At 39.1% G+C, this 22,143-nt stretch overlaps 1 protein-coding gene across 1 annotated transcript; it reads right to left on the bottom strand.

Moving 5' to 3' along the window:
* Positions 1–10,307: 10,307 nt before the first annotated feature.
* Positions 10,308–12,111, bottom strand: LOC126378147 (uncharacterized). The gene is made up of 2 exons (XM_050026336.1): positions 11,865–12,111; positions 10,308–11,535 (listed from the first exon to the last, which is right to left on the bottom strand). Exons 1-2 carry the CDS (start codon positions 11,897–11,899, stop codon positions 10,548–10,550), a joined length of 1,023 nt encoding a protein of 340 aa, XP_049882293.1. The 5' UTR covers positions 11,900–12,111; the 3' UTR covers positions 10,308–10,547.
* Between the last annotated feature and the right edge of the window lie 10,032 nt (positions 12,112–22,143).

Raw genomic sequence — 22,143 nt, 5'->3', positions numbered from 1 at the left:
TTACGAATACTTTTGTATTGACATCGTTGTATATTGTTTGTTAGCTGTTTACGATTTGTTATGAATAAATAATAATTGTTGATGTTGTGGTGAAAATGTCAGTTATTTATTCTTTGTACGTACTTGTAGTTGTTTTAAATAGTTTGAAGTGTGAATCACCAATAAATAATTATTTAACAGCTTATCGATTTTGTGATATTTCCCTTGTTTTGTGACGAATACATGAACTCACGCGTATTTCCCACCGGGCAATCAGACTATGGAATTCCATTTGCTTCGATCCTGACACACTTCTCTTGGTTCCGCCACATTCATCAATCGCTTACATACACGCACGCCGGTTCAGAGTAGATCGTACTAAACCTTTTCTAAGGACATCGTGACGAATAGTGGTCCCAAAGCTAGCTCTAGATGGATAGATAAAATACACTATTACTCTAGTCATAGAGGCGCCCAATCAGCTGGCGACCCCAAACACTTCAGGACGTCGATACTGAGCATAACCGGCGTTTCCCCACATTCAGCGCTTATCGCTATCGACCCAATGGAGTCGATTAATTATGTTAAATATAATCCACTCAGACGGCGCCTTGAGCCAAGGTTCGTGCCCAAATGGCACCCTCAAGACTGTTGTCTTAAATTTTGTACCGGGTCTTCTTCCCACGTATGGGTTGTGAGGTGGATTACCAACCTCATCAACACTGGTGTCAGGGTTACTATTGAGCCACCAAAGGCCCCTGACATGACTTATGTAACGACTACTTACTTACATCAGTAAGAAGTAACCGGGACCAACGGCTTAACGTGCCTTCCGAAGCACGGATCGTCTTACTTGTACCGGGTGAGACCGCCCCATTAGTCCGGCCAAGGGATGCAAACCTACAGTAAATCACATAAAAAAAAAACAAATCCTCTTCAACACACACAACTTGATATATATACCTATTACCGTTACACTTAACCTAGCATTCATTTTAGTCATAATGTAGATGTTCTCGAAATCATAAGGCTGGTTTGGTTTGCTGTGATGCATTAAATAAATAAAACTTTTTATGATTTTAACGGCCTCCGGGGTCCAGTGATTGAGCGTTGGGTTCAAGATCCGGAGGTCTTGGGTTCGATTCCCGGTGGGGACATATCACAAAAATTACTTTGTGGTCCCTAGTTCCCAGGCTAATCACCTGATTGTCCGAAAGTAAGACGATCCGTGCTTCGGAATGCACGTTAAGCCGTTGGTCCCGGTTACTACTTACTGATGTATGTACCTACGTAGTCGTTATATGAGTATGTCAGGGGCCTTTGGCGGCTCAATAGTAACCCTGGCAGGGTTGATGAGGTTGGTAATTTACCTCACAACCCACACGATAGAAGAAGAAGATGATTTTAAGATGGGTGTAAGTGGTAGAAATGGAAGAGGAAGGCCTGTGTGTACATACCGCGACCACATCAAGAGTATTCTAAACCGGCAAGCATGCATAAAGACTTTGATAAGAGTGGAGGAAGCGAAGGTGGTGTGTCAGGATCGCAGTAAGTGGAGTTCCGTGGTCTCTGCCTACCCCCAAAGGGAAATAAGCGCGATCTTATGTACGTATGTATGTATATACGTAAATGTTCTCAACGAACAGAAGAGTCTGAAAAACTTCAACCAACTCCACTTTTAATCCCAAAAATGACTTCCTCAAGCTAATACCTTTCAGGCTATTGTCAATAAACCCGTGAAGCGTGAACATTGAAGCCTCCAAATGTACTCAGGTGCCAACCTCGGCTCGGGGAGCGTTACTCAAAATAATTGTGAAACGACAAAGGTGATGAATGAAGGAAACTTTAATCATGCTGGCGACAGGCGCGGATTCAGAACGATTGAGTTGTGTGTTGCAGCTTCGGAATAGGGTCATCATGCGCAGGAATAGTCCCGATAAATATTGGCCCGCGAAGGACGTAATATTTTTGTGATTTTGGTTTGTTTTTCTTCTTTTTTTTTAATAATTTTTGATCTTGGTTTTCTTTATGTTTTCTTTTCTTTTCTTTTTTCTGTGTATTGATTTCCGTGTGGTTTCTGTCCTGTGTTGAATGTAATGTACCTGTCTGTCTGTGTCTGTGGTGCCCGGAAGTAATAAATGTTTCTTTCTTTCTTTCTTTCTTCTTTCTTAATATACGATCTCGATGTCTTGATAACTCTAGGTAGTCTAAAGCCGGCTAATCTGCTGCCGACAGCAAACACTTAAGCGCATAATACCGACCCGCGCCAGCGTCTTTCAGAACTTAAAAATAAAATTGAGTTTTCTGGTGTAAGTATTGTAGATTCTTTGACCTCAATTACATGTCAGATATATTTTGAATACAGACTTTTCTTTGATTCGAACTGGGCTATTCTATGCAATGTTCATTTGATGTTTTCACTAACATAGTTGGCTCGACCGTTATAAATGGCGATACGGCTCACCTATCACGTTGGTTTAACAGAAAGCTCGGAGAGGTGTTTGTACTTAGTTCATGTTGCGATGGATTTACCTCTGAGTTTCTGTTTTGTTACGTTAATTTTTTGATTTTGAGTGTTCTTCGATGGAAAGAAGTAGTAGTCTAATAATATATAAAAGGTATACATCTAGATATAATGTATGCTATTCGTATTTGTATCGATTTATAGAGGCCTAGCTCTCATGGTCTATTTATTTTTTATATATTTACTGGTGCTGATTCCTGCATACACCTCCTAATTTTATTTTAAGTTATACCTGTCATTTTCTTATCCGCCGAAAATAAAGGGACGGATGATTGACAACTTTAACTTTAAAATAAAATTAGGAGGTGTCTGCAAGAATCGGGGTCATTATTACGTCATTTAAATGTAATTATTATATTTTGTATATTACATTTTTTTGTTCTCCCGCAGCTATTCTTGTACTACCTCTGGGTTGGCAGGAAGAGAACTCTCTTAGAGATAAGTCCTCGCCTGTTAACGTCAATTTCAACAAGTAAGTCAAATCTCATATATGTGGTTTAGGGCCCGAGCCGAGATTCGAAGCAGGGACACTACAATGAAAGTAACGCGTTCCTGAAACAGGGCTATAGGCTACTTGACAATTACCGGGTGAGAGCCTTCAGCGCTCCCCATTTGTCCGGCCAAGTAGTTAATACCACCTGCGGCAAATCTACAATAAGTCACGTCAAAAAAAAACTAAGTGACAACCTAGTCAAATGAGATACTTTTTAAGAAACATCAAAACGATAGTTTTCTATGGAGTTTGTATGGAATTACTGTCCTGTGACGTCATCAATAAAAGCGGTCAAACGTCGTACTCATTGTTACTTAATTCACAAATAAAATTCGAAAATAAGTAGAAAAGTTAAATGACATTGATTTTTGATCATCTTAGACTGGATTTTATTACTAGTTTGGCATTTTATAATTTATCTTTGACCCGGTCAACCCAATTATGGATTCTCTTAATCCGTCCCCGTATATATCGACGTCACATTACCCCTGGATGACAAATGGATGAACGTCGACGCTGCCAGCATAATAAGTCATCCCCCAAACTTTAATCATGTATTTTGTCATCGGGAGAATACTTTCTCCAGCAGGGTTTGATGGCAATTTTGAAAATGTTATGGTGTTATTAATGTTGGGTTGACTGTTGGGTGGACTATTGAACACAATCACATACCTTCCAATAATAGGGTATTTGACCTGGTCAAAGATAAATCATAAAACGCTAATCTAGAAATATAAGCCAGTCCAATCATTATCAATTTAAGAGCCACGCTTTTGTCGGTGTAGCATTTTCCATTCCAGTCTATCAAAGGCCAATTCGTTGACTTCCCTATAAGACACGATGTTAACCTTTTCTTTAATCTGTTCCATGTAAGGTCTTCTTGGTCCTCCCCTTCCTCTCTTTCCTTGTAGCTTTCCTTCTATGATGTTTTTAATAAATTCGTCGTGTCTTATAAGCCAGTCTAACACGATGAATAAACAATTTCATTTTTCAATATTAAGTTTTATTTTCGATTTTTCATTGTGATTGAAATAACAATGAGTAGGTACGACGTTTGACCGCGTTTATTGATGACGTCACAAGAGAGTATTTTCATACAAATTCTATAGAAAATTTTCGTTTTGACGTTTCGTAAAAATTATCTCATTTGAAGAAAAGGTTCAGTACGATCTACTCCGAACCGGCATGAGTGTATAAAACGATTGATGAATGTGGAGGAATCAAGAAAAGTATGTCAGGATCAGAGCAAATGGAATTCCATAGTCTCTGCTTACCCCGGTAGGAAACAGGCGTGAGATTATGTATGTATTAATCTCATTTGACTAAGTTGTTAAGTAGGTAAGTATGTTACTATATAGGTAGGTATGTATTAACAGCCTCTGTGGTCTAGTGGTTAGAGCGTTGGGCTCACGATCTGGAGGTCCGGGTTCGATTCCTTGTTGTTGCGAGTTCATTGGCCGCATCTATTGCTAGAGTAATTGGGTCGTTAGGATCGTACCTATATCGGGCGCTGATACCTTTCAGTGCCGTCGGTAAGGCTTAGCGGCTAAGCGGAGTTTTGTTTTGCGTTACTTTGTGTGGCGTCTTATTGCAATAAAGTCATTTCTCTCTTCAGTTTTTTTAAATGAGGTACATCTAAAAAAAAAGACTTCTTACAGGATGTTACTGACACCGACTACCGAGGTGGATAATTCAGAATGATTCTGAGTTGATATCAAGTGGAATTTCCTGTCGGAAAATTTATGAAAGTTTTAGTTTTCACTTTACTTTTCATTCCACTTGTTATCAGAATGAGAATCATGGTCTGAATCATCCCTCAAAGTTTTCTTTACGATATCACTAACACCCTGTATAACGCACTCAGATCTTTTAGTAAAAAAAACTGCCCGAACGAATCCATTCGCTGTATTTACACGTGAAAGCTTACCTATCCTTCACCACTTCGGCTACAACCTCAGAGGTACCCTTTTATCCGCTAAGGGGTAAAAGAGACATCATTTTTCACAATCCCATGTCATGTCAGGTAATGAATGAAACCCCCTTAAATTCTACCATCCCTTTTTACCTTCGATCAACTGAAAAGCCCATCCATTTCAACCCGAAACGCAACGTAATCGACGGCAAATGTAAACTTGTTTCGTCTGCGGATAAGGACAAAATAAGCGTGGCCCTATAATAGTTTATTTCGATAGGAGTTTCAACGGGGTTCTTTGGTTTGCTAAAGATCAAGTTGTGATGGTTTTGGTTGAAAATTGTGAAAATTCGCCTTTAAAGTGGAAATAGGTCAAAGGGAGACATCGATCACATTGTAAATATACGGTTATTGGGGTTAGTGACTTAGTGAATAGAAAGAACGTAGGTAATATTGTAGAAAGATCGATCAATTTATAAAAACTTTAGAACCTCTCTCTTAAAGATGTTTCTATAACACCCTGCGAAATGATATAGGTACTTTAGATTGGAAAATAATTCAACATGTTTATCCTCGATAACATCATCAGGTTCAGGTTAAATGAAATGCATTTTCGGAGGTATTCGACCTAACCTTTATTGGGTTGGTTTTCTCTTCGCTGGTTGAAAGTTCAAACGGGCAGTCGCTTCTGTAAAAAAAACGATCCTGTCAAATCTTTAGGTAATCGGACCCTGTGAAAAACGGGATAATGCTAGCTTTTGTTTTTTCCTGCAATAAAGTATTGGTTATGTTATGTATGTCGTCAATTTACGTGAATTCTAACTGGATATTTGCACATTGTCCCGTTATCACGGAGTCTGCTTTCATAAAATATAATACTATGCTGGCATTTATGTATTATGTATTTTCATGTCTGTCCAAATGCAGCGAAATCTTTTGCCCAATTCAAGTAGCATAATTTCTTTCTAAACGTTTCTCTACGGCCCTCAAAGCCTCTCGACACTACTCAACATAGTCTCGACATAGTGTGTCCAATGTAACGGTTATCAAGTCGGCGAGACGGCGCCGGCGCACGAGCTGCGTACGACGTGGTATTTATATGGATATGCCTGTAAGTTAGAGTGAAGATTAGTTATTTATACTAAGAACACCATAGTTCAAACTTCTAAGGGCCCTATTTCATAAAATCAGTATAGTTGCGCCACCAGCGCGAAATTGTTCTAAATAATTATATTTATTATTGGTAGTTGTTAAGTGGTAGAACGATTGCCTCTCACTTTGAGGTCGCAGTTTCGAATCCAGCACAGTCCTAAATGAATGATTTTTGAATTTGTTTTCGAATTCATGTTTGGATCATATATGATTATCACGTGCTCAGTGGTGAAGGAAAACATCGTGAGGAAACCCACATTCCTGAGAAATGCATTTTCGGAGGTATCTGACCTAACTTGTATTGGGCTGGTTTTTCCCTTCGCTGGTTGGAAGGTCAGACAGGCAGTCGCTTCTGTTAAAAACTGGACCGATAAAAACTTCAGGTTAGGTAAGCGGACCCTGTGATAAACGGGATAAAGCTAGAGAGACGATACATCATCATCATCAGCCCATTAACGTCCCGACTGCTGGGGCACGGGCCTTCCCTGTGGATGAATAGGGATAACGGGCCTTAAACCATCACGCGAGCCCAGTGCGGATTGATGGTTATTAACGACTGCTAATGCAGACGACGATAGAGAAGACGATACATATCTATTATAAATTAATAAACTTATTATTTATATGTAGCTTGGCCGAATTCCGAAAGGTCACCTTATATGTTACATGCTATATACACTATATAATCAATATTATTCAAATTCAAAAATATCTTTATTCAATAGGTAACATAGTTACACTTTGAATTTTACATAACGAACTTCTCATCCGCCTAAAACTACTGCAGCTTCTCACAACCTGTATAGCCGGGGAAAAGAAGCTGCAAGAAAAACCTCGGCACAGAGCCCTAGACGTTCTTTAAAAAAAATAAACATAAAATATTGGTATACAATTGAGTAATTTAGCTGCCTAATATCAGTTCTCAGACAGTTAATCCCATGCATTCATATCTTCTAAATAATCACTAACTTTATAATAACCTTTTTTGTAAAATTTTTGTTTAACTACTGTCTTAAAACAGTTGAAAGGCAAATTCTGAATGTCAATGGGAATCTTATTGTAAAATTATTATTAAAATATTATTTTAAGATCTGTATAATTATGTATATTTCTAGTGAACTATTGTATTGGAATAGTCTTGTAAAGATAGTTCTAGAACATTGATAAATAAATAAATATTTCTACTTGTATTCCATAAAGATCCATATCCATATTAAGACCAAAACGGAAACCGATAAGTCGTAGAATTCGCGTGGGTGTAACCAAATAAGGCCAAATGTTTCTGTACAATTTGGCTTTGCCTTTCAATCTTTGGTTTGGCCAGTTGACTATGAACTGGATATTTCTCGTATTTCGTTTGTTTTGACATATTACCTAGTTTAATAAAGGTAAGAATTGGTGTGTCAGGTTCGGCGCATGGAACTTCTAGACAAGAGTCACGGGTTTGAATCCCGTTCGAGTAAAGACTTTTTGTGAATGTTCTTAAAATTGAGGTATTCAGGTCGCAAGATGAACTAAGTATCCACGCCTCACCTTCTTCTTCTATCGTGTGGGTTGTGAGGTGGATTACCAACCTTATCAACCCTGGTGTCAGGGTTATTATTGAGCCGTCAAAGTCCCTGACGTGGCTCATGTAACGACTACGTGCATATATCAGTAAGTAGTAACGTGCCTCCCGAAGCATGGATCATCTTACTTTCAGAGAATCAGGTGATCAACCCTGTAATGTCCTAACCAAACTAGGGATCACAAAGTGATTTTTGTGGTAGGTCCCCACCGGGATTGAATTCGACGCCTCACCAAGCTTACTCTTAGACCACTGTGATAGGTGGTGAGCGGTATCGCCGTCTATAATGCTCGGCCAAGTGTGTTGGACAACTGCGTGTGTGTTAATATAAAAAATAATGTTTTTCAAAATCCTATATCAGCTCGCAATTTTTTTTTCTTTTTTTGACGTGACTTATTGTAGATTTGCCGCAGATGGCATTAACTACTTGGCCGGACAAATGGGGAGCGTTGAAGGCTCTCACCCGGTACAACGTTTAAGACAACAGCCTGAGGGTGCCCAGTTGGGCGCGAACCTCGGCTCAGGGCGTCGTCTGAGAGGAAAAATATTTGAAAGAATTAATCGACCCTAGCGGGTCGATAGCGATAAGCGCTGAATGAGGGAAATCGTCGACCACGCCGGCGGGGTCGATATCGGGGTACTCAATTTAACACGATTTTCAGTAATTATATAGTTTAGTGTCGTTATTGGTTTCATTATAAATGCAACCGGGAAATGTTCGTGGAAGCACTGGGGATTTGAAATAACACACCTCTATTGTATTTACACAGTCTACTCCCCATTGGATAATTTCTACTTATTTCCCTTAGTGGCCTCCCAAATTTGTGAAGGTTTTTTCAAAACGCCTAAAATTGACGTGTGTTTTATAAATTTTATGCCAGTCGATTACCCGTCCCTTTCCTTTTCGGCGGATAAGAAAATGACAGGTATACGTAGTTTAAAATAAAATTAGATAGTGTGTACTGGAATCAGTCTTTTTGGTGGCAAAATATTTGCCATTCTTCTCTTCTATCGCGGGGATTGCGAGGTGGATTACCAACCCCATCAACCATGGTGTCAGGGTTATTACTGAACCGCCATAGGCTCCTGATATGGCTCATGTAACGATTACGTACATACCAGTAAGTAATAACCGGGAACTAACGGCTTAACGTGCCTTTCGAAGCACGGATCATCTTACTTTTGGACAATCAGGTGATAAGCCTGTAATGCTCAAACCAAACTAGGGATCACAAAGTTATTTTTGTGATTTGTCCCCACCGGGAATCGAACCCGGGACCTCCGGATCGTTACTTTTTTAGTAAAAATAAAGATTATTCTTATATCATACTCTCAAAGACACCCGCAATGAAGCAGCGTGGTGGCGTATGCTCCATACCACCTATTTTTTTTACTCACGTATAGATTGTTTATGTTTTATTCGTAATAGTGATACCACAGACATTAGATTGCGATATTTTTTTAATAATATCAGAGTAAGATATGTATAAAAAAAGACTAAAGTTAATAACAATTTATTTTTGACTTGACTTATTGTAGATTTGCCGCAGATGGCATTAACTACTTGGCTGGACAAATGGGGAGCGTTGAAGGCTCTCACCCGTTACAATGTTTAAGACAACAGGCCTGAGGGTGTCCAGTTGGGCGCGAACCTCGGCTCAGGTCGTAATCTGAGAAGAAAAATATTTGAAAGAATTTATCGACCCTAGTGCGCTATTGAGGGAAATCGTCGACCACGCCGGCAGCTGTTTGGTGTCGCGAGCTGATTGGCTGCCTCTATGGCTAGAGTAATCGGGTCGTCGGGATCGTATATTACGTCCTTCGATTAATAAGAGCAGTAACGAGAATGAACCGAAATATAATAGTAACCGGTTCGCAGTTCTACTAATTAATACAGGACGGGCAATAATGACGAATTTGATATTTTGCATTCAGCCATTTTGCCCAAATTGATTGTAGTTTCGGCTAAATTCAATTCTATTATGAGAAATTTCGGATAGCAAAGCAAAATTACATTTATATCCGGACTATGACGTAGGCTTTTGTGATTTGTTGGATTATTAGAGCTATTATGCTGAACTGGGAATGAATTAAAACATAGGACGCCTTTAGTTGTGATTCTTCTTCTATCGTGTGGGTTGTGTGGTGGATTACCATCCTCATCAACTCTGTCAGGGTTATTATTGAGCCGCCAAAGGCCCCTGACATGGCTCGTGTAACAACTACATACATCAGTAAGTAGTAACCGGGACCAATGGCTTAACGTGCCTTCCAAAGCTCGGATCATATTACTTTCGCACAATCAGGTGATCAGCCTGTGATGTTATACCTAAACTAGGGATCACGAAGTAATTTTTGTGATATGTCCCCACCGGGAATCGAACCCGGGGCCTTCGGATCGTGAGCTCAGCGCTCAACCACTGACATCCCGGTGGGGACATATCACAAATATCACTTTGCAATGCCTAGTTTGGTTATAGGTACATTACACCTGATTTTCCGAATGTAAAATGATCCGTGCTTCGGAAGGCACGTGAATCCGTTGGTCTTGGTTTCTATTTACTGATATAACTACGTATGAGTCATGTCAGGGGTCCGGGATGATGAGGTTGGTCATCCACCTCACAACCCAAATAGAAGAAAAACATGATGGCCCATTATTATAAAATAAAATAAAAGATTAGTTATAAATTTTAATCCCTAGTTACACAATACAAAAATATTTTTGAAGGATACTACAATATTTTACAATTTTACAGTAGTACACAATGGAGAGGGGAAAACAAAGGAATTTAGTAAACAAGTAAGTTTTTAAAACACAAAACGACATATAGAAAAACTCATCCAAAGCATCATCAGGCAAAGTGCCAAAAAGACTGGCAGCATTTCCCCTTTGAACAGTTAAAACTAATAAAACTAATTAGACACGAGTATGTTCCCGATGAGTAATATCAGACATATCGATAGTGTCAACACTGACATCATCATCTTCCGGACATTTTGATATAAAACGTGTTATAAAAGCATTACTAAACAAGAACCAACAGCCTTCAACAACCAACCTTAAACACAATAACGAAGCTAATATCTCCAGTTTTACAGGTCTTTTCTTGTAATAAAAAGCAATGTTAAACCAAACCAAAAGAATATCTGATAAAATGAAAATTAATAACTGAGAAACTATAAAACTGCATATATAAAGCGGAATTTTCGGTTTCTGAAACATATTTATGATTACTAACGAAAGTATCATTATCGGTACACACATTATTAGAAACTCTGATGTAAACCTTATAGATAAAGACAGAACGTCTTGTTCTACCAAAAAGTTCACAATCTCATTATAGAACAGTACAATTGACGTAGATACGTGCCCAAATGAAGTTAATTCTTTTCGCGTATAGATATTTACGTTTAGGCCGAATAGAAATATTTGCAAAAATACTATACTTGCAAACGCTAGTGTCCAAAGAGGCAAGATTAATTCAAAGTAAAAGAGAATATAACTAAAAGAGGAGTCACATAGATCATTTGAATAAGCTAGAGGGAGACAGAATAAGTGCAACAACCCAAAGATCCCGTGTTGCATACTGAAAAAATTGTAAACGTAGTTTGAGAGTTTGCAGAATTTACAATTGAATATAACAAAGATAATAAGACACAGCAAAAGTGGTAGAAGTCCGAGGTATAATATTAACGGTGAACATTCATTCAGAACATTGCAAGTCGAATTGTAAAATTCTTCGTTATGACCAATGTCATCTTCTTCATCTTCAAGTGATGGAACTTCAGTCCTGTTTTCATTTAACAAAGTTTCATTTACTGTTTCATTTATGGTTTCATAAATCGAAACTGTGACATTTTGCACGATGGTTAGAACTTTCGACATTGTTGTTATTTCGAATCTTCTGTTTGGGGTAAATTCCATATTTTTTAAGTTACGTTTGTTGTTGTTTTGTGGCTTATACTGGTAGCATTGTTCCTTAGCATGAAGATCTTATATATCTTTTGAATTTACTCTCTTCTGTAGCACTTGTTTTTTTAATTTTATTTCTTTTGTTGAAGTCTTCAACTTTTGCTTTAAGACTTCAAGATCTTCATGATAAGGACTAGTGTTACGAGTAAAAGCCACGGTGTTAATAGTATTTGTGACGAATCAGCTGCACCAAGATTATCAGCATTCGTAGGAACAGCAATGTCCCTTAATGCAGTCATGTTTCTGTAATAATAATCGTACTCATTGTCAAAGGTTGTGATGTTAAAATTTTCCATTTTGTGTTCTTCTTAATGTGTTGCCAGGACAAATCATGTATCTGTTAGTTCTTGTTGTTATTTTTCTGTGTTCTCAGTTTTACTAAATATTCTTGCTATTGTAAATTGTTACTGGCAATAAATTTATTTTATTCTTATTCTTCTTTTTCTCTATTTATTATGCACTTTTTTCATGCCACTTTAATATCCACACTTTGATAACTGTCCGGTGTTACACTAAACTACTTTCTGCTACATTCGGTACTATTTATATGTTCAATAATTAGTATCCTGCCATAAAATTTAATAAAAGCGCTCGTTAATTTGTTATTTTCTAAATAAATCGATAACGCTAACGAATATAATTATGTTTAACATTACTGACATTGGTAGTTTTGATAACAAGCTTAATCTATTGATCAATATGTTCTGTTATGTACTTTGTGTCAATACATCCGTTATACACATCATCACTAATTTAAGAGCCACGCTCTTGTCGGTGTAGCATTCTGACGCGAGTGTGATGGCGCCCAGAACAGTCTATTTCAATGCCGTACTAGGACTCCTGTCCTCCGCCTTTGAATAGTGCACGTTATATACATAGGACAGAAATATTTTAAACTACTTGTTTGTGATGATGATGACAGTTTATAAAAACAATAGAAATAGTCGATAGGCTATCGTTTCTGACTATTGCAAGAACTATCGATACTATCGATAATATTGATACACAGCAATGTGTCAGAAACAATAGCCTATCGACTATCTAGTGTTGTTTGTTTTTTTATATATAGATAGTGACCGCGATTCTTGCAGACACCTCCTAATTTTATTTTACGTTATACTAGTCATTTTAATGTAAAACCGTAAGTAAGTTAAATGATATGAAAGGCCTTTGGAGGCACAATAATAACTATGACATCGTGATGACGTCGGTCATCAACCTTACAAACTAGATTTAATGAATGCAGATTGAGGTTATTATTAATGGAGCCCAGTTGGTAGAATGCTTGCCTCTCACTTTGAGGTCGCAGATTCGAATCCAGTACAAGCCTAAACCAATGATTGTCGAATTTGTTTTCGAATTCATGTTTGGATCATAAACGATTATCAGTGCTCAGCGGTGAAGGAAAACATCGTGAGGAAACCCACATTCCCGAGAAATGCATTTTCGGAGGTATGTGACCTAAGTTGGAATGTCAGACAAGCAGTCGCTTCTGTAAAAAATAGTTCCTGTCAAATCTTCGGGTAAGGTAAGCGGACCCTGGGAAAAACCGGATAATGCTAGGGAGATGATGATGAATGAAGATTGAGATTGGAAAACTGTACCTTATATACCGTGAAAGTCACGACTGAGTCAATACGAGATTTAAATTAAAGCCTCATAATAAGACCACACGGTAGATTGTTGAGCAATAATTGTATGGAATAAACAAATACGATTGTTTCCGAGCACCAAATTATGTATGGCTACTATTTTTACGGAGATCTCTTCCGGAGCTACGAAAGAATTGATTCTGTTTTTTACGAAAGCGACATAAATGATAAAGTTAATTCCAAAATTTTGTTACTTTTACGACTTTTGTTAAAAATAAAATAATAAAAAAAATTTGATTTTTCTCCAGTATTTTACAATATCGAAATTGTGGGCCTCCCAGTAAGCAATTTAATATGCTCGTGTTGGGAGTGACCGCGCTGCTTGCGAGGGTTACAATATATAAATACTTACTTAAAAATAAAGTTAAAAATTGTTAAAAATATAGGAACACCATAGCAAAGTTACTGATAATCCACAATCTTAAGAAGGTCCAAATTACTTATTATACACTACAAACTTCCTTACATGTCATTCAGTGCATAAAAATGGATAAAAATTATCTTTACTCTTTATTTATTGTAAATAGTAATTTAAAAACGCGAAAAAGGTGTCGCTTCTGAAACCTGACTAAAGAAAAATCATCTTTATTTCAATTTACGTAAGCGACAAAAAAGTGCTCGTATCGCAATGCTACCTAGACAGATTGATGCAGAATGAAATGCTGATTCCGAATATATAAAAAATCAAAACACTATTAATTAATTTTGCCTTTCCACTGACAATATGCGTACTACTACATCTCTGCCTAGCCCTTTGGGATACAGGCGTGACGCCATGTTGTTATTATCTTACAGTCAGTTGCAGAAACGCTCTTTAAATTTTAAAGGCGTCTTTAAATACTAATGGACCATTAAATTGATGCACAAAACCCTAAATTTTCGTTAGTTAGCGAAAATAATACACCAAAATATTACTATTCATCGGTTTTAAAACAATATTCCTCTATCCACTTTCCTTTAGCAGTGCATCAACTTTTGTATGGAAAACGAATCACCTTAAAACAATAATTTTAATGTTCCTTTAAATTTAATGAAATGTCAAAATAGGACTTTTTCCGAAAGTAGCGTTGCCTAATATAGATTTTTAAGTTAATTATAACAACAAATTCTAACAATCGAATGTACCAATTTGAGGATTTTTTTCAATTTGCTTACTCTATAACATTAATAGCTCATATTCTTACACACGAAATATCAATTTGAGTGGCATGATGGCAGTCGAACCTTAAACACGAAACCTTTCATTTACTGGTACAATCACATATTTTTTATCGCTCTACTGTTTTTCGTCTGCGCTACATGTAAGTAATAATCCGTGGTAGACAATAACACGGGTAACCAAGTGTGGAGGAGGGATTTTAAATAAAAAAAAAGATTTTTTTTGCAGTCGCTCTCGGCTACTTACCGGGTGAGAGCCTTCAGCGCTCCACATTTTTCCGGCCAAGTAGTTAATGTCATCTGCGGCAAATCTATAATAAGTCACGTCAAAAAAGCCGTCCCGGCTACTAATAACTTAAAAAGTTTGTATCTAATAAGCTCAATAATAACCCCAATACCAGAGTTGATGAGCTCGGTTATTTACCTCACAACCACACGAGAAATGAAAAGAAGAATAATTCATTATTTTATTATTTCTGTGCAATAAAGTACATTTGATTTGATTTGATTTGATTATAAAAAGACGCCATACATAATAACAATACAAAAACATTTGACTTACAATTTACACAAATTGACAATTAAAAAGAAAAACAATTATTCTGGTCGGAATTACTTTTCTGGTCGAATTTTCCAACTGGGCACCCTCAGACCTGTTGTCTTAAATGTTGTCCTGGGTGAGAGCCCTCAATGCTCCCTATTAGTCCGGCCAAGTAGTTAATGCTATTTGAGGCAAAGCGTGGCTCCACCACAGCACCAGCTGAGCCATTTCCTTTTGCCCGTATTCGTAATATTCATAAGTACCTAGTTCTTATTAATAAATGTAAACTGTTGCTAGCAATAAATTTATTTTATTCTTATTCTTATCTGCAATAAGTCAGGTCATAAAAAGGTCGGAATGATCATAATAATAAAGTGACGGGTATTTTGTGTTTGTTTCAATTTATTTACAAATTTTCTCCGTCTAAGCATATACAGAAATTACCGTACTGTACATATAGGCCCAATAACCCTGACACCAGGGTTGATGAGGCTGGTAGTTCGCCGCACAACCCACACGATAGAAGAAGAACGTAAAACGTTACGTTTTTTTCTGTGTATTGATTTCCGTTTTTTATTTTTGACGTGACTTATTGTAGATTTGTCGCAGATGGCATTACTTGGCCGGAATTGATTTCCGTGTGGTTTCTGTCCTGTGTTGAATGTAATGTACCTGGCTGTCTGTGTCTGTGGTGCCGGAAGTTAATAAATGTTTTTTTCTTTAATAACTAAACTGAATAACATAGTCTGCCTCCATACTAGCCGACCCACTAATACTAACAGCCTGAGATTTGGCGCTGCATCCGGCGATTATCCGCCGCCACGGACGTCGATATTAAAGTACCCACACTCGGTCACGCAACTGTCACTGTTACATCGAATTTGATGCAGTAAGGGTTCCGTATACGTTCCTTGCATTGTCAGGGATAAACGACTTTTTTATATATTATTTGTTGTTGCGTTTACCGCTGCCCCACCGAGCTCCTCTGCGATTGTTGAAGTTAAGCAACTTTCGGAAAGGCCGGTCATAGGATGGGTGACCACAAAAAAAAAGTTTTCATCTCGAGCCCCTCCGTGCTTCGGAAGGCACGTTAAGCCGTTGGTCCCGGCTGCATTAGCAGTCGTTAATAATCACCAATGCGCACTGGGCCCGCTTGGTGGTTTAAGGCCCGATCTCCCTATCCATCCATAGAGAAGGCTCGTGCCCCAGCAGTGGGGACGTTAATGGGCTGGTGATGATGATTTGTTGTTGAAAACATATTACATAATCGTACAATTAAATCGCATTGCGTTATCTTGTAGATTTGTCTCAATGCAATATTTCGCTATTGTTACAGTTTGTATTTCGGAAGTATACTACTTACCTAATAAATTACAATATAGAATAAATAAAGTATAAGGCAAACGCATGGATGGACGAAATAACCGATAGGATATTCGCCCCAAGTGAGGCGCATGATACCTACGTATGAGCGGGCGATTTCGAGAACCTTGCAAGCAGCAAACAAGTAAACAAGATAGTGAACAGGAGGGTTAAAATGGCCACAGCAAAGCAATTCATCTAAGAAAGCAATGTTGCAATTTGACATTCGCGTATATAAAAGTAACTGCGCAATGCAAACAAATGTCAAAAATCAATATTGCTTTCTTAGATGAATTGCTTCGATGTGGCCATTTTAACCCCCCCCAGTACTTACTATATACTTACTTAAACGAACTACAACTACTTGTATGTAATAAGTAACTTAGTTAAGTAAGTATATAGTAAGTACTGGGGGGGGGGGGGGGTTAAAATGGCCACATCGAAGCAATTCATCTAAGAAAGCAATATTGCTTTTTTTTTAGTATCTACATACTTACTTAAGTAAATAGTAGCCGGGACCGACTGCTTAATATGTCCTCTTCTTACCTTAAAAATAAGGATCACAATGGTAATTTTTGTGATATATGTTTTGTGAACTAACCATTACCTCAAAAATTTTAGACTTCGGTCGTTCACCTTACAAGCCACATGGGAAAGAAGAAGTAGAAAATAATGTCTTTGTAAGTTACGGATCCCTAATCTTGCCTATGGCGAATTTTACGGCCAAAATAAGTCATTTTCGCGTTTCATGTGACATGGTGGTAATGAAATTAAAATAATGACAATAATACCGGCAATGAACGTTTTTTGTAAACATTTAGTCTATTTGGGTTCTTGAGTTAAAGTCCAATCTGTGAGACACTATTTTTATTTAACAATAAAATTCGCGCATACGCATCCGATACAAACAAAAAACACCACAGAGAGAGATAGCACAGACAGAATTATTATGGTCGCGCACGCGCGCATAGACATTTTTTTTGTTTTGGTTTTCCCCGAAGGGTAAGGCAAAGGGAACTATGCCCATACAGCCATGTCTTACGTATTTTTTTTCTTGATGATTGATGAAATGATGAAAGATGATGATGATGAAACCTAAGCCCCCATCTACTCCTACTCCGAACCCCAAACGAACTAACTCAAAAGTCCGCATAAACTTTCGAGTTATGAAGCGGCTTCCTGGCACGAAGCGAAAATAGGCAGATACACTTTGTTTATTGAAAACTCCTATATAATAAATAACACTCGCGAATGTCTTCCGACTAACTTAATGCGATCATTAACCACAAAACACCACTTCGTATTAATTATTTAGATTTTTCAATGAAGAAAGCAACTGTCCCGTTCCCGTTTCCCGCCAAAAAGCCACGCGCATAGACAAAAAATCCTTGCTAAGGTTCTTGTGAAAACAAACCATAAAGTAGAGCAAATGTTGTCTAAGAGTTTATACACACTGACATGAAATAATTACAAAATAAAGGAAATGCGCGGCGGTAATGACTACTGGGGGAAACGCCAGGGCATGGTGCCTCTGGTCGCCCTGAGGGGACGGTCCGTTGAGGTGTCGACCACTATAAACATTAAAATAATCTTTTTCTTACTATAAAAAAAATGTACAAATTAAAGTTGACCATCAATCCGCACTAAATGTTTTGCCTCTTCCTTTTTGATGAGAACAGCGAAGGATTGGTTTTTTTTTTACATTTTTCCTCACCTTATGGTTGTCTGGAAGAAATCGCTTTAAGCGATAAGGCCGCCATTTGCCATGTACTTAATTAAGAGACTTTTTGTAATTATTTCTTTATTTTGGTGCAATAAAGTGTATTTGTATTGTATTGTATTGTATTGATTGGAACTATCTGCCGTCTCTTTTTCCAACTCGTTATAATCTGGAAGTCTTCAAGGCTATAGTGAATAGGCATTTGCTAGGTAAGCGTGATCCACGCTAGACCACATCCTCACTTACCATCAGATGAGATTGTGGTTAAACGCGAGCCTTAGAGCTCATGTTATGTTTCTTACCCGAACACCATAAGAACCTAAGAAGATCCGTGCTTCGGAAGGCACGTTAAGCCGTTGGTTCCGGTTACCACTTACTGTTGTAAGTAAGTAGTCATTACATGAGCCTGGTTAGGGGCCTTTGGCGGCTCAATAGTGACACTGACACCAAGGTTGATGAGGCTGGTATTCCACCTCACAATCCACAGGAGAAGACCATAAAGTTTCAATATGAAAGGGCATAATCATAATAATATTTGGAGGTACGGTTTCGATGAGCATTACGTAGATGTTGGTATGCGCTCCACACCCCATCGGCACTTCATTGGCGATCATCAAAATTTACGAGAACGCTCGGACCGAGCGAGGTATTTCAACGAATTTTATCAGTCATTGAGGTCTTCTGGTACATTTCTAAATCCCGTCTGAAGGTCCGTGTCCAATACACCATATTATACCAGGACAGTATCCATCCTGGCACAGGCGGAAAGAATATTCTTTGTATGAATTTCCATGGCGCAACGCCCAGTAGACCGGCCCGTCACCGACCAACACACACATCACATCACATCACATCAGAATTCCCGGTACATACGGGGATAGAGCGGGGTTGCTCCGTTGCTTATTATTATTGCGCATGGCAGACAAAAATAAAATATCCTGCGTGGATACATCCAAGAAAAAAACAAAAAAAAGAAGAAGAAGAGCTTACATGGAACAGATTAAAGAAAAGGTTAACGTCGTGTCTTATAGGGTCAAGGAATTGGCCTTAGATAGACTGGAATGGAAAATGCTACACCGACAAGAGCGTGGCACTTAAATTCTTAAATTTATGTTGATGGATATATCCAGCGTAAGCTCCCTTAACCAAGTCAAACATTCTGCCAGCGGTTTGATCGTAGTTGAAGTTATGTCGTCGAATCACCCACATAGGTTGTAGACTCCCCCCCTCTTCAACAGCCGACTACGAACATTCAAAAGGAGCGGTGCGAAATACGGCAGTTAAAACTGGCGTAGGAAAGAATATCGTCAATAAAACCTTCGGATCCATTCGCAATTTTCACCTTACGATATTAAACCTTACATTTTACGTCCTACGTGCTAGTTTTATTAATATTTACGTAGTAACATTATATTTTATATGAGCTGTCTAACGGGTGAGACCTTAGCGTTCTCCATTTGTCCGCCCAAGTGGTTAATAGTCAAGATATGGTACACACCTAGTAAACGTCTATTCACTCTAGTTTTGAAGAGTGTAAAGGCAGGGAGATAGAAGTGGTGTCATTACTTTGCTTTTTTTGTAGATTTGCCTCAAATGGCATTAACTGCATGGCCGGACAAATGAGGTGCGCTGAGGGCTCTCACCTGGTACAAAATTTAAGACAACAGGCCTGAGGGTGCCCGATTGGGCGCGAACCTTGGTACGGTCACGAGCATTAATATGTATACACTTTGGTACCATTTCACATTAACTTTTTTGACAAATTGAACTGTAAGTCTCACTAAATGTCAAATATGTTAGTGCGACAGAGTTCTAAAGTGGGTACATTATATTGCTCATGACTGTACAGGGCGTCGTCTGAGAGGATTATATTTCAAAGAATTAATAGACCCCAGTGGGTGGACAGCGATAAGCACCGAATGAGGGAAATCATCGACCACGCCGGCGGTGTCTATATCGGGGTTCTGAAATACTTTATGACCGTAATTTTGACGTGACTTAGTAGGCAACGATAACCGCTGAATGAGGCCTCATAGACCTCACCGGCAGGGTCGGGAATCTGAAATACTTTATGACCGTAAGCCGCTAAATAGAAAGGGGAAGTGTGCAGACTGTCTGTCTCATTCTCGCGGCAGCACATGGTATGAATGACATTTTTGTATGAACTGTCCAGGGTGTGTCCAGCCAGTTAGAGCCGTAGCCCAGTTGGTAGAACGCTTGCCTCTCACTTTCAGGTAGCAGGTTTGAATCCAGCATAGGCCTAAACCAATGAATGTCGAATTTTCGAATTCATGTTTGGATCATAAATGATTATCACGCGTTTAGCGGTGAAGGAAAACATCGAGAAGAAACCCACATTCCCGAGAAATGCATTTTCGGAGGTATGTGACCTAACCTGTATTGGGTTGGTTTTCCCTTCGCGGGTTGGAAGGTCAGACAGGCAGTCGCTTCTGTAAAAACCGGACCTGTCAAATTTTCAGGTTAGGTAAGCGGACCCTGTGAAAAATGATGATGATGTCCGGGGTGTGACGTCACAACACAACGGAGTGGTGCTCACTCTAAATTGAATAAACTGATAACCCCTTTCGAATGAGTAATATCATCTAAATAAATTTAGGTATCAGTAATTTAGGCCGCGGATCGGACGCGAATATCCAATTAGTCAACTGAACGCTCTACAGCCCCGGAACTGTGCAGTTTTCATCCAATACGATTGATAGCGCGCATTAATCGCGTGCGATGTCTAGATTTCATTAGGTATCACATTCAATAATACGGGATTCCGGAAATTTCAGATACTGTGATTATTATAATTAGACCCTACACTCCACTCCAAGATAGATTGGTAGGCCAGCTAGTTTTCCCTTCGCGGGTTGGAAGGTCGCTTCTGTAAAAAACCGGACCTGTCAAATCTTCAGGTTAGGTAAGCGGCCTATGCTAGGGAGATGATGATGACTGCACTCCAAGACAGGTGCCAGTGATGTAGGGGAAAAATCCGCCAAACTTAAGTGGGACTAGGCTGGATACGTTTGTCGGATGCATTCGGAGAGATGGGCACGAGTCGTTACTCACTGGAGACTTCAAGGCGGGAAACAGAAGTCGACGCAGACAGCGTAAAAGATGGTGTGACGCCCTTAATACTTATCGGAGGGATTTGCCCAGCAGTGGGATCTGGATCGGGAGTGGGATCGGCCACATAAGATAAGAAGAATTAGGCCCTAACGTGTTCCCGTTTTCACACGGCCCGCTCACTGTTTTCTGTACAATATTGTACACGTAAATATACTAACAGAGCAGGGATGTCGGTGGATAAGTAGAAAGACATCATTGTACTGCGCGCCTATAAGAAACACCCGTAGCCTGAATGCAAGCAAGTAGCGATAGCAGAGAAAATAAGGTACTTTTTATGGAAATTTCACTAACACAGTTGGCTCACTATTACAGACGGCGATACGGCTCACCATCACGTTGGTCTAACAGAAAGCTCGGTGAAGCGTAGGTTATTAGTGCATCGTGCAATTGATGTAGGTACCCTTGAGCCGGTCCGATCTATCGGACCTGTGCTCGCCGGCCTACACCTCGATAAAGACTTGTGCCGCCTGGCTGGAGTCGCTCACCGGGCCTCCCTCAACTGGGTCTCACCTGGTGGGCAGACTCGCCGGCGGCACCACCGGACTCGACAGGGCTTACGGAGGGGCGAACCTCGCCCGCCGTAGCCCGCCCTCGTGCCCCGCCCGTATTCGCGGGCGGCGAGCGCACCCACACCAAGGGGGCAATGTGACGACAACCACGATACGATGTAGGTACCCTATAGAATATAATAGTCGTAAGCTTAAAAGCAAGTCGTAAATAGGAAGGGGTAGACCTAGGAGAACATTTATGAAACAAATAAAAGAAAAGGTGCAGGTCGTGTCGTATCAGGAGGTGAAGGATTTGGCGGGAAGAAGAGAGGAATGGCGATTACTCCACCGACAAGAGCGTAGCTCTAAAATTAAGAGAGAGAGAGAGAAGCTTATGTTATATTGGTACTGATTCCAGTACACACCACCTAATTATATTTTAAGTTATACATGTAATTTTCTTATCCGCTGAAAAAGAAAGGGACTG

Source organism: Pectinophora gossypiella, chromosome 25 (assembly GCF_024362695.1).
Source record: "Pectinophora gossypiella chromosome 25, ilPecGoss1.1, whole genome shotgun sequence".
NCBI classification, from domain to species: domain Eukaryota; kingdom Metazoa; phylum Arthropoda; class Insecta; order Lepidoptera; family Gelechiidae; genus Pectinophora; species Pectinophora gossypiella.
The sequence above is the reverse complement of the archived record's forward strand: the minus strand, read 5'-3'. Positions and strand labels throughout refer to the sequence as shown.

Coding starts and splice junctions, on each gene's coding strand:
- LOC126378147 (XM_050026336.1), bottom strand. CDS start 11,899: ATGGAAAATTTTAACATCACAACCTTTGACAATGA. Junction 11,536..11,864: donor ATCACAACCTTTGACAATGA/GTACGATTATTA, acceptor TACCCCAAACAG/AAGATTCGAAATAACAACAA.